The sequence below is a fragment of the Xiphophorus maculatus genome, chromosome 15 (assembly GCF_002775205.1).
Source record: "Xiphophorus maculatus strain JP 163 A chromosome 15, X_maculatus-5.0-male, whole genome shotgun sequence".
NCBI lineage: Eukaryota > Metazoa > Chordata > Actinopteri > Cyprinodontiformes > Poeciliidae > Xiphophorus > Xiphophorus maculatus.
In genome coordinates, this window is record NC_036457.1 from 10,113,066 (window position 1) to 10,126,594 (window position 13,529).

Consider the following 13,529-nt stretch of genomic DNA (forward strand, 5'->3'; position numbering starts at 1 on the left):
GTTACTCATTAGCCGCCCATGTGCTGTAATAATCTGTAAACAACGCCACACAATATAAAAAGCAACTTGGACTTTAAAGTATTAGGTTAGAGAATAAAAAAAGTTAGTTAAGAATTTTGTATTACAAATAATTTATCAGTCTTCTGTTGTATTTTTCCCCACTCATTTTGGTGAGAGGTTGACATTTCTTCATCTTGTGATTGTCTTTTAAACTATTTCCCTAGGCGGGTAAATGAAGTGAAATAATTTCAGCACAGAATGCCTTGGGATTCCCTGGAGAAGAGGAAAATCTGAGTCTCCCTGCTCAAGCTGCTGCCCTGCGACCCGACCCCGGATAAGTAGAAGACAGAGGATGGATGGATCATAAACTCAAACATGGAGTCTGCTCAGTGTTACTTTGATCTGGGTTGGATGAGATGATAGTTTCCCAGTAAAAACCCTCCAGTGGTATTTGGCGGAAAACAATAGATAAGCACCTCATGTCCAGTATTAAGAATAGTGAAGTATCAGTAATGCTGTGGGACAGTGTCTCTTCTGAAAACCCTGGAAGCTTGTTACAGGATTTTTGCTGTTTTCTTTAGACACCATCAACGCTTAAAGGAAACAAAGCAGATGGTTGGATGGTAATGCACCTTAAAGAATGAATTTCAGATATCATGCTACTGTAGCAAAATAATTGAGGTTTTTAGTGTCATTACCAGGGATGCAAACAGAGACCAAGGTAAGTGGCTGCTTAGGGCCTCCACACCACTAGTGTTCCAAGGGGGAACACTAAGATTTATATATTAAAAATAGCATTGAATAATGCAAACTAAATCCTATTACACATGGAAAAACCATAGCTGTTACACTAATTATTGGTTAATATCATCCTGCTGTTGGCTGCTGCCACTGTTGGGGAAATAAAGATCAAATTTGTTAACTGTAAATTTAGTGTTTATCAAGAATTGTTACTTTCAAAAAGTTAAAAAACACTTAAATACCACTCTGCATTTTCAAATCTACATTTTCTTAGTTCGTTATTCCTGTAAGGTGAAAATCAACAGCCACAGTAACACTGGTATGACATAATTACAAATTATGCTAATGATAGCAGGTATGCCATGGAATGACAAACCGTCCAGTGTTGACATGTTGATATGTGGGGCCCCAAATGAACATCTGTTTAGGGCCCCAAAAAGACCGGGGCTGGCCCTGGCTGCCAGCCAAGGTCAGAGGTCCTGCATTTGGGGGAAGATTTAATAAAATTTAACAGCCAAGTTGAAAGATAAAAGTATCTGAGATGTTCAGCAGTAATCCTAATGTCATTTAAGGAAGGGAGAGGAGTGAAGGAGGGTCTGATTAAAGTGAAAGCCTTTCCGGATGCGTCAGGTTTTACGCTCAATAAAGTGACAATGCAAGGGCCTCTTGAAAGGCTCAAAGCTTGCCTGACTCCCAACACTGACGCATTCACAGAAACCTGACGCTTTTCTCTTCTTAGCTAAATAGGATTTTGCCAGGCAGCAAAACAGATCTTTTATTGGAAAAGAACAAAATGCCCCAGCATTTCATTTCATTGAGTTGAAGAATGCGGCCCCACGGTTTCATGTCTGATGAGGGCACCAGGAGATGTCTGGTCCAGGAACAGCAGGGTCCGAAACGAGACGGCTGCATTTGCATGAGGGCTGGAAGTGTCATGATGGGAGACAGATGTTGGCCGACAGCAAGAGGCCGTTCTCTTCTAAAAGGATAACATCTCGGATATTCGATATTATAAACTCAGGCATCATCATTTTGGCGATGAGTTGTCAAATATGTAAATTGAAAGAGACAGTTAAAATTGTGATTTCTAGTCCAGATAAAGCTGCCCAGTTCCCCCAGTTTGAAAAAATCTAAACCAGTTTTGGTCTGACACATCCACTGGGACCTGTCCTTGGTACTGAAATTAGTTTCTTTAGTGAAACATTACCAACAAATTATCAGAAACGATCAGACACGTACTCTACCTTGAGCAAACAGGGAATTTCCAGCAATGAGGAAACAAGTTTCCATGAAAAACGACCTCAAATCTGTCATCGGCTCAAAACAGACAGACTAAACCCCATGACTTACTCAGCACGCATTTATGCAACACTGAAAAAAAAAAAAAAAAAAAGACAGGATTCCTGGAGCCGAGGCTACAGCTTTAACTGCCACATCCTGACGGTTTGAACATAGAGAACAGCGTGAGGAGGTGTGGAATGCCAGCTATGCACGCATGTAAAACGACTCCATGTCGCAAACACTTCATAATGACAGATGCTGCGCCCTGCGGTGCTGCTGAGGGGCCCCGGCAGCCAACTTTCAGGCGTGCTTCCAACACCTTAGCAGACAAGCTGGTGTTTGGGTACAGAAGAAATGCTTGGAGTCTAAAAGCTTTAAAAAAAAAAATTTAAAAAAAGAGCAGGAAAGAGTTTTTATTTTAGCACTGAAGTGGTTCCAGCAACACTATGAGGCAATAAGACATGAAGAAATAAACAGAACAAGCTGAAAACAAGAGTACAGGATCTCTGAGGCAATAAAAGATTTATTAGAAAGGCACTTGTGATCACTGAAAATGTTAAACATACATTTGTTGGAGTAAAATATATTTAACACTATTCCTGCTTTTGAAAGCCATGTTTAAGTCCAATAAACCTGAACAGCCGACTGAGTTGAATTCAGTCGGCTAACAGGCTATAAATAAGAGTCCAAGTTCCCACTTCTGCTTAATTTCAGACCATAAGAAGACATTAATAAGCAAAACTAAATAACGAAGACACTTAATATGTAAAAAAGACAAAAACTAAAGATTTGAATAATGGCAATCACACATACAAGTCATGAACACAATTGTCAAGTTTTAGTTCATCCACCAGCATTGTAGTGAAAATGTAACAGTTTTAGCGCCATTAGAAGGACAATGAAAAAAACAAAATCAAGTAGATGGCAACCAAATCATAATACTTTGAAACCATCGACAGAGCAATGACATCAGTGCTTATGTAGTCATGCTGAGTATGTGGCACGGCTGTGGATTTTGGCTAATCAAATAAATGTGCAAATAGAGCATAAACCAAGAGTTCAAAATACATTTGACTCTTCACAATATGTTGCTTTATTGTTAACTAGAATAACAAATGATCCCAAGAGCTCCTGTTTGATTTGCTACTCCTGAAGCCACAGTGTCAATCTAATTTGAAGCTAGTTAGGTGAAATGAGTCTGCAGGATTGTTACCACATTAAGCTTTTATCTGCTCACACTGGCTGCCTGTGTAATAGCTTGAGTCCCGAGGTATTTTGGTTAATATGTGCTCTAATATCAAAAATTTTGGCCCATTTGAGCACAAGGCTGTTAATGTGCCGCTACTTTAAAAGCTGTGGGAGTGTTGGCCTTTTGAGGAAATGCAAGTCATCACAGTGAGTCAAACATATAGGGCATAGTAGAGTGTGATGGATCCTGAGAAAAAAAAAAAAACTAGAAACACAAAGGAAAAAAAAATGTAGGAAGAAAACTATACCCGTTGAGGCAGTGAAACATTTTATAAACTGCAAACCTTGATAAAAGTAATAAAATCCCAAAAAGCTTTTCACATTTTGTCAAGTTACAACAATAATCTCGATTTTAAACTGGGACTTTTAGCAAGAGAATAACAGAACAGAGTGAATTTAAGGAAATTAAATGAACTTTCAAAGTGACTTACAATAATAAATCTGAAAAGTGTTGCAGGCCATCAAGTAAGGCAAAGTTTTAGGTTTATAAACAGTTTTAGCTAATTCAAAGAACAATAATACGTTATCTGCCATATGATTCATTTTCCTCACTTTCTTCTGATAGCCCTTAATAAATACATGTAAATAATACATGGCACACTCTTTCAGACTTTCATTAGTAAAAAAAAATTGTATGAGTTAATTTCTGCCTTACTTTGTGTTGATTAATCACTTAGCAGCCCAATTTAGCACAATACTGTCTGAATTTAACGTGACAAGCCAATAAAAATGTCCAAAGGTTATTAAAACTTTATAAGACAAAGTAATAAATAAAATGTAAAAAGTGCAACTGCTTATGACCTGGCAGCTGCGGATTCAATTAGCTTAAATTGAATGAGATGAAACCTACAGGAATATCTATGTTGCTCAGAAAAGGCCGGTGATCTCCTCCGTTTCAGGATCAAGGTCGATGTCATAGAAACAGGGGCGGGTGGGCAGGCCGGGCATTGTGCTCATCTGAAAAAAAAAAAAAAAAAAAAAAAGCAACATCAATTTTTTCACTATTATTGTTTACTGCTCCAAACTGAGCACATTTATTTTGAGTCACTTTAGAGGTGTTATAATACTATAGGCCTAATCCAGGAAGGAAACTCTTGATAGTTTGAGTTGACAAAATCCTTCAGACTTCATTTTCTGGAAAAATTCATGAATATGTCAGTGAGGTTAAAATTAAAGAAGGTTACAATATACATAATAACCAAAGCCATAAATTAGACTATTCACCACAACACAGCTGTTAGAAACTAAAAGATTACCTACAATATTCAACATCAAAACCTGATAATTAGAGTGGGATCAACCCCCACAAGTCCAATAACAACAATCTGGACTCATTTAACTGAATGTCAACAGTGTAGAAAATGGTGGCCTTGTTCTTAAAGAGGGTAAGAGGGCTGTCTTTAAGGTAGGAAGCAGAGTTAAAATAGAACGTAAAAAAACACCAGCTAAGATAAGAGATACAAGTTTACTGCTTAGCAAACTGCACATATTTTAAAACATAATCTGAAAACTTTAAGAATAAAACAACATCTAAGACTTGTGCATTTGTACAGCATTAATCAAAAACATAAGTCAGTTTAAATTACAGAAGAACGCTTCAAAGAACAACAAAATGGCCTCGGGAAGTTACTGGAAATGCAATAAGCGGCTGTATGACAAGAACAGCAGAAAAACATTAAAAATATTTAACACTACCACTCCATTTGTGACGTAATAAAGTTACATAATGGACAGAGGAAACTGGAAACAATAGTAAAACTTAGACCAATGTTACTGAAAATGTGATTAAATGTCTGCATTGAATGGATAAAGCCTAATCATATCTGAAACATGGCGGGTTTACATCAAAATAAAAAAACATCCAACTTCAAGCTCAAAAATGAGTAAATCTTAGTAATCCTAAACACTTTTTTATTTCCACTGAAACAATAGTGAGAACAGCCGTTCATCTAGACCAGAATGCCTTTTCTCAATAATCATCAAAACAGTTTTTTCAAGCTGACCTCAGTGAAACTACAAAGCAAGATTTCTGCTGGTTTATATGAGTCAACTTTAACTTTGAGACATTTTAAGAACCTTAACATTTAAATTTAAGGCCTGTGAGAATCACAAAAATTACCTTTGACAATGAAACTTTATTTACTTGATGTCTAAAGTGTAACTTATTGGATAACTTAAGTTGACAAAGTTTTAGCTAACCGTTAATTCTTTTTTCCTCACACATTTTTGGGATCGGACTTCATTGCTCTTGCATCTAGGTTGAGTAACTTCAACACTCTTTCAAAGTAAGCACACATTTAGCTAGCTGGTCAATCTTCCCTGGTCTTCAGCCAGGGGTATTTTTTATTTTTTTCTCCCAGAATACTCAATGCTTGAAAGCCGAGTTGTCCAGGGAAGGTGTGGAGCAGCAGCTGGCATCCAGATGTTCCTGATGGTGTCGTTTTTACCCCTAACCGTTATTGATAACATCTCTTAGCCAACTGTTGAATTCCCTATTTTCAAGCCAGACCTTGTTGAAAATATGCTTTCTCATGACAGAGAAGCTGTTCGTGGGTCATGTAACACGAACATTTTGATTTTAATTCTTTAAACAAGCTGTAAGTGTTTTCAGAAGAGAATAAAATCTCTGGCGTTGCAGCTTTGTTACAAAGTAGTAACACGCAAAGTCCTCGGAACTACAACAGCCGATGAAAATAAGGCATATACAACAAATGTTTATAAACTGGGACTATTTAATACTTTAACAATGGAAAATTGAGAATAAGAAATGCATGACAATTTAGGGACAGTGCAAAAAAAGAAACAAATAATGAGATGCCGAGGAAACTAATCAAATTAGTGACATCACTGGGAACCCAGTCATGTGAATGGAGACTCACAAGATGCCATTTTCATGTACTGTAACTAAATTAAGTAAACTGAACACAAATTGAGTCATGATTTGTTCTCAAGTGCATCTTATACACTTTTTCTGTCTGAAAAGTCAGATAATCTAGTCCACAAACAACAGCAAATCATCTTGCTCATTAGACAGGCAGGGACATTCTTTGCATGCCTCCTTTCTACTGACCCAAGGGTAGTTTTATGGGCCCATTAGTGGAAATGAGACAGGAGGAAGTGAGCAGAGAGTTTCCTGTCTGAGGAAGCGCAGGACGAAGAGTAAACCAAAAGGGACAAAGGAGGGTGGACACGTATACACAATGTAACACAGCGGATGTAGACTGCCAACGCCTGCTCGGCATTCCGGTTGTGTTTCAGCTGTGTGACATCCTAAAACTCCAGAAACGATAGTAGATGACTCAATTGATGAGTAATGAGATTCCGCTAAAGGAACCTTGTCATCATCCAAAGGTGATTAAATGATTTACAGTAATGAGGAAAGGAGGAATAATAAATGAAAGTGTGTCTCTCCAAACAGTTACAGGTCTGTATGAGACCGTCATTGGGTAACAACCCAGAGTAAATCTACTAAAGTAATTATAGAAATATTTGTCTTTTTTTTTCTTTTTAGACAATATCAGTATTCACGCCATAACTGCAAAACTCAACTGTAAATATTTTCTTATGATCAAATAAAGCTTGAAACTACTCGTCTGCTTTGCTATCTTATCAAATATCTTTAATCTATAAAGTTGTTTTGAACAAAAATTTGATCAGTTTTGACACAACATACTCAACCTAAATCAACACACCAGCATTTGTCATAAAATCCCAGTAACTTCCTGTACTTTATTAAATATCTACTGTAAAAACACTGATATGCTGGGATCCTGATCACTGAACCATTATTGTTTCTCTATGTGGCTTAATGATCAGGCATAAAGATCAAAGTGAGGTAAATTATTTTAATTAGACAAATTACCACAAGGATAAGTTGTTATCCAAAATGACAAAATAAATCTCAAAAAGTTGATTTATTGGATTGTGTATTTTACGAGAGGTTCTTGACTGCATCATCAATGCCCGTCACCATGTGTTTTAGTTGGAAACTTCTACAGAGTTTCCACCTGATTGGAACTTGGCAATGCCACTTATTTTTGCACCACATTTATTCAGTGAGCTGAAAATGACTAATAATTTTCTCTCAAAGCAAAGGTCTTCATATCACAAGAAAATAAATAATTTTTGGCACATTTTTGGTTGTTCTTGGCTTCCATCTCTATCTGTATTTAACACAGCCTTCTACTACCATCTACTTTCAAAACTAATATAGTTTATTATTCTAATATATGGTAAGTAATTAGCATAATTCATAGCATTACCAAATAAAAACTCCAGAGAATGTCTTCCACTGATGTTCCATTCATTTACCTAAATAAAAGAGATGTGGATGACAGACCTTCATGTCAGAGCTAAACACTTAAGTTCAACCTTCTTGTCCTGTCAGAATAAAATCAGTCAGCAAATTTAAATATCAAAAGACTCAGACATGCGAAGCCGAAGGGTTTTTCAACCTTCAAAGCAACAAAAGATGAGCTGTTCTGCCAGCCCCCCTTCTCAAGCCTGAGAACAAGTTGGCACTTGCAGAAACACATAACACGCCGTGGCTAAAGTTGGAAACCCCACTCGGCTAAATAAGTCGCTTCATTATCCGCAGACACAATGTGCCTTTGTGGAAAAAAACCCTGCAGGACACAGTGTAGCTGGATTGTACCCCACAGCAATCTTGAAGAAGAGTCAGTCAACAGCAAAACAGTTTCTGAAGAGGTTAAAGGATCATGAACTGAAATTGATCCACTGTACAATAATGAGCTCCAACTTTTCCTAATCCCTGCACTAATTTATATTGACTAAACATGCCAGCCAATTACAAATGAAGCTATTGTTTTACATCTGCTGTCTTTTATGTGTTTGTTCAGGTTTTTAAATCTGTTAAATCAGTTTGGAGCATTTAGAGAATCCAGCATTAAACAGTTCTGTTAATTTCCCAACACCACAGAGATTCATTGTTCTGTTTGCTACTCCTCCCTGACATATCTGAAGAATGACATCAGGATGATTCTTCACCCAAGTCAAGACCCCCCATCCTTCCTTTGTAATAGAGACTACCCAGTACTCCCACACACTCTATTCCACCTGTTCCAGTCAGCTCCCTTCAAAAGTTTTAACCCTCTATGGCATGACTTTTTATTTTTGTGGGGAAGAAATATTTTCCTGCATTCTTTGGGAGCTTGGTGGTCCCTAATTACATGTCAATCATAAAATCGGACTCTGACACCTCCTGGAACCAGATTTGGGTTTGTTGCCTCAGGGTAACATTGGTCTAGAACACCAAGATTGTCTACACTGATTATGAGAAATGAAATACAAATCAAACAAAAACTATATTCATAAAAGAACTATTTTTTGGACAAAAATATGTCAAAAATCATGCCCCCCAAAAAATAAAATAAAGGAGCAATGTGAGGTACAGCTATGTGGTTTGTTGCCTGAGGGCAACGCCATGCCATAGAGGGTTAAGTTGTTTTTTTTACTTGGTGCCAAATACAGCAAATATTTCATTCCTGCTCATTTCTAACACTTTGAATGTTGCATCTTCTAGAAACAGATTCAAAGGTGACCTATTATGCTTCTCTGGGCTATAGAAAACATGTTCATTACATTCTTTGCACAAACTCATTGTCAGCTCTGCCTATTTTGAGCTCCTTTCTGTTGTTTTAGGGCCTCTGTCACTTTAAATAAGTGGCTGCTGACCACGCCCATCAACTCAACATTTACACTCGAAAGTGAAAATGGCAACAAACAGATGAGTAATTATACAACTGTGCATCTTTAAAAAAAACAAGTGGTTTCTGGATGGTAAGTCAACAACAAAACACTTATCTTTTCCAGCAGTCATTGTACAGTGGCTCCAGCAGTAAAACCAGCTGACCAAACGTGCTAGAGCTCAGTTTGGGTTGCTAGGTAACAATCGGGAGGTTTTTGAAAAGACACATTTTCCAAATCCCAGGAAATATTAACTTAAATATTAACCAAAAATGCAAGGGTGTTTTTTTTAAGTACTTGGGCTGTTTTGAGAAGCAGATGATATCCAAATGGAAATATAAAAACATGCAAAAAAGTTAATTTGGGCATTTTAAAAAGGACATTATCCTTCAAGACAGAAGCCTTCGACAACAATCTGATGCCAGTCAGCTGAGAAGTTCAGAGAACAGATCAGAGACTCCCTTTCTGAGTAAGAAGTCAAAGTTTAAGTGTCGTCACTGTGTGAGTGGCAGATCAAAGAGCGGTTAGGGAGAGGGGACGGATGCCAGCAACATTGTTGCTCAGCATGGCCAGCGGTTGACATCTACGCCCCCAACTATCCAAACCGGACCCTAAGGGCACGCTGGTGAAACAGCAGGAGGCGAAAACCGCAGGAAGCAGCTTCCTTCCTGCCCATCGATGGCCAAGGGGCTCCACCCAGCAAATGGCTCCTCAAAACAATAATACAACAAGCAGAAAAAGTAGAAATGATTAGAAAAACAAAAACTGCTTGGTGATGAACTTAGAAATGATGGGAAGAAGGGGAAAAAAATCCAGAATGTGAGACTATATAAGATCCTAATCTAGAATTTCTTACTGAACTAACTTAAAGCAGCCACATGTAGCCACTAGGTCAAATGTCAAAGTTGGATTGCTGCAAATAATAAAAAAAGATTGTCTCAGTGTCCTTAGCAAGAAGCAGGCATACTTCAAACATAACCATTTCAAACTTGCTTTAAAGTTTTGATTTATGAAAGTTATTTGTACAGCGGTCAGGCTTTAAATATGGAAGCTGCAAACGCCACAGACTAGATTGGTGATTAGGTGGAGAGAAGGATAGATATGGATGAATAGGTGGACTGATGGATAGCCAGGTGGAGCAATAAATGCATAGATGGACACATGAATAAATAACAGATGAGCAGAAAGAGACAGGGAGGGATGGCTGGAGGGGCAGACAGAAATGATGGACGGGTGGATGGATGACCTTATTTCTGTAAAACCCTTAAGGACAATTTTAAACCAAATTATATCAACCATTTGCCAGGGATAATATTTAGTTGTCAAAGGTATGTCTGACTAGTTTTATCATCTAAATCCTTCCAACAGCCCACTTACCGTTCCCACCAGTGGGAAAATGAAGCCTGCGCCGATGCTTGCACGGACATCTCTGATAGGCAAAACAAATCCAGTCGGTGCGCCCTTCTTGTCAGGCATGTGGGACAGGGAGAGATGAGTCTTGGCCATGCAGATGGGTAAAGATCCATAACCCTAAATACAAGAAAGAAAAGGTTAAACAGTACGAGTGAGGGTTGCTACATGATTCCTGTCACTGTGTCAGTCAGTTATTACAGCAGCAGTGATCTCACTTGTTGATTGTAGTAATCTATTTTGCTGCTGGCCTCTGGAGACAGATCAATGTCCTCAGCTCCATACACCTTCTGGGCTATTGTTCTGATCTTCTCCAGGATCGGCATCTGTGGGAAAGGGAGCACATCAGCAAAAGGAGGATACACACACACACACACACACACACACACACACACACACACACACACACACACACACACACACACACACACACACACACAGAAAAGTCCAAGGAAGGAGGGGAAATTAGATCAAGTAAATAGAGTACACATCTGTATGGAGTTAACGTCAAAAAAAGATCGAGGAAATACAGTCAATGCTTTTGTAGCAAAGTACATATTCAGTGCAATGAAAAAGAACACAACTAAGCCACGAGGTTCAAAGGCAACGCCATGAAAAAGACTGCTTCTAAAATAAAATGTTTTCAGAATCCATCAGTGATGAACTGAAAGATACAACTTTAGGACTGAATAATGCAAACTAATCTTTTGGCTTATCTAAGAGTTTGAACTCAATGTTCACTGTTGTATTCTTGCAAAGGGAGATAAGCTTACTGTAAATGGGAAAGTCGAGTTAATTTAAGTCACAATTACCCAATCTGACTAACTCAAAACAGCTGATTCTTTTTGTACACCCACAGTGTTTGGAGGAAACAAATAAATTAACATTAGGTACAAACAGTATCCAAAAATAGGCAAATAAAAGATGAAAGTATTGCAGTGTAATACAACAAAATGTTAAATTACAGCTGTGTTCACCTCTGTATTATACAGGAACTGGAAATTTGTGGGCCTGCCAGCTGCCTCTTTCACCGCCATGGCCAGCTCTAGAGCGCCCCGCCCACCCTGCGACCAGTGCCGGCACGGCACGGCGTCAAAAGCACCACACTCCTTGGCGAGCTGACACACCAGGTCAATCTCCGCCTGAGTGTCTGTCCTGAGAGATCACAGTGGTGACTTTGTGAGACGTGAATGATGCGAGGACGTACAATGAATAAAGCAGAAATAATGTTTTTTGTACTAAATAATGCAATAAATAACAAACATTGGTAGTTCTGGATTTCTGAAAGTTTGTCTTACTTGAAAACATTTAGTGCCACCACTACAGGAACCCCAAAGAGGTGAGCATTCTGGATTTGTTTCTTAAGATTGCTATGGCAACCACCTGCAACAAGGCTCAGGTTCTACAAGAAAAAAAAACAAACAACTCAGAGATTAAAAGAATAGATATGTTATGGTATTTTTATTTAAAATATTTGTCATTAGTATTAAAGCCGTTTTCTTTTTGTAACTTTGAGACAACCAGTTATATTGGGACTGTATATGGTAAAAAGTAGTATACAACTGAAGAGAAAGGAATTTTTTTTTTCTCCAAATAAAAATACATACAAGCTCTAATACCATGGTTCCTGTAATAGTGATCATCAAGTTGAATTGTAACTGGCAACTTAAATTGGAGAGAGATAAGTTGGTCTCTCACACAGGAAATTTGCAATTTCAGAGGAAGTCAAGCTTAAATGCTGTTATTTCCTGTTCAACAATTTAGCTGAGGAGCCAAAACAAATTTACTTTCCTTTATAACTGTTTTGAGGCTTAAATGGTCACTTTTACATTTTTTTAGGGATATTAAGATTTATTCTGTCATACTTACTCTGTAATGAACTCTGATAAAATATTCCACTCTGTACCATCTGTTATCCTGTCATTTTCCTCTACACCAAAATGGCAGCTACTCCAAAGGAGAATGAATTGACTGCATATAGAAATCTAGTGGACTTTGTGTGTGCATGTGTGTGTTTCTCTGAGTCCCTTCAGATTTTGGTAACCATGTCCATACAAGTCCAATTAATGCACGTCCCTGGTTCTATTTTTCTATGTACTTCTGGTTTTTATTACAAGCGTCATAATTAACTTACACTGTGTGATTATTTACACAGCTGAATCGGCCTCGGAGTCCAGGGATTCTGGCCAGATATCAATAAACACACACACTGCACACACAAACAGAATCGCACCTCCCTTCAGCTGTGCCTCACATACCAGGAAACCACAAACTAATGTTCTGTTTGAGCTGATAATCAAATAACCATGTTCTTGCTTATCTACTCTTACAGGTGGAGCTCTGACTGCGGCTGAAAATAAAGCTGCAGCAACAAAGCATATTAGCTCAGCACAACTATAAACCTTATGGCGGCACTCTATTTTCATATAATGTCATCTCATGCCTGTTCTATTTACAGTCTTTTTTAAGTGACTTTAATTGTGATGGTTACATCATGAACCTTTGACTAAATGAAATTAAAAACTAAATGAAATTAAAAACATGCCAGGCCATTTATTTTCAGTTGATTGGAAGCTATGTTCAAAACAACCAAACAGCTCATAGACACTTTCATGGTCATCACATTTTCTCCATGCTTTATGTTTCTATGCACATATTTTAAGCTTGTACCTCATCAATGTACTCTTTGGGAAGAGGAGCACCAGGTGACACCTAAAACACAGCAAAGCAGATAATTGGAAACAGAAAAATAATTGTAATAACTGTCACTGTGCTAGACATTCAATGTAATTAATGAAAAGGAAGGAAGCTGATACTATAAAATTGTAAGTCTATTACTATAAATGTGCTGGTCATAATGCATAAGCTTACATTTGGGCCACCTCCATGCATCTTCAGTGCTCGAACAGTTGCAACCAGCACCATCACGTTGGGCCTCAAACCTGACGCCCGACATTTGATATTAAAGAATTTCTCCATCCCGATGTCTGCTCCAAACCCAGCTTCAGTCACTGGAGGAAGCCACGCACGTATTATAGTAGCACTTTTTCAGCAATATGAACAAACTGAAAATTGAGCAAAATGTGTTTAAAGAATAATGGTTTGCACTGAATCACAGCTGCTGAACTGAGAAAAACATTTAA

The 13,529-nt window shown here is 38.0% G+C and overlaps 1 protein-coding gene across 3 annotated transcripts in view; it reads right to left on the minus strand.

Moving 5' to 3' along the window:
* The window catches only part of mthfd1l (methylenetetrahydrofolate dehydrogenase (NADP+ dependent) 1 like), a 39,528-nt gene that overhangs the window by 1,676 nt on the left and 24,323 nt on the right, over positions 1-13,529 (minus strand). For 2 of the 3 annotated variants that reach the window (XM_023347345.1, XM_023347347.1), the window contains 7 exons: positions 13,258-13,397; positions 13,057-13,098; positions 11,685-11,788; positions 11,364-11,541; positions 10,605-10,712; positions 10,354-10,506; positions 2,519-4,227 (listed from right to left, as the gene is read on the minus strand). In XM_023347345.1, the coding sequence (XP_023203113.1) occupies positions 4,138-4,227; positions 10,354-10,506; positions 10,605-10,712; positions 11,364-11,541; positions 11,685-11,788; positions 13,057-13,098; positions 13,258-13,397 (815 nt within the window). In that variant the 3' untranslated portion in view covers positions 2,519-4,137. Of the gene's footprint in view, positions 1-2,518; positions 4,228-10,353; positions 10,507-10,604; positions 10,713-11,363; positions 11,542-11,684; positions 11,789-13,056; positions 13,099-13,257; positions 13,398-13,529 lie in introns of those variants that run through there. The other variant, XM_023347346.1, reaches the window with a different exon arrangement.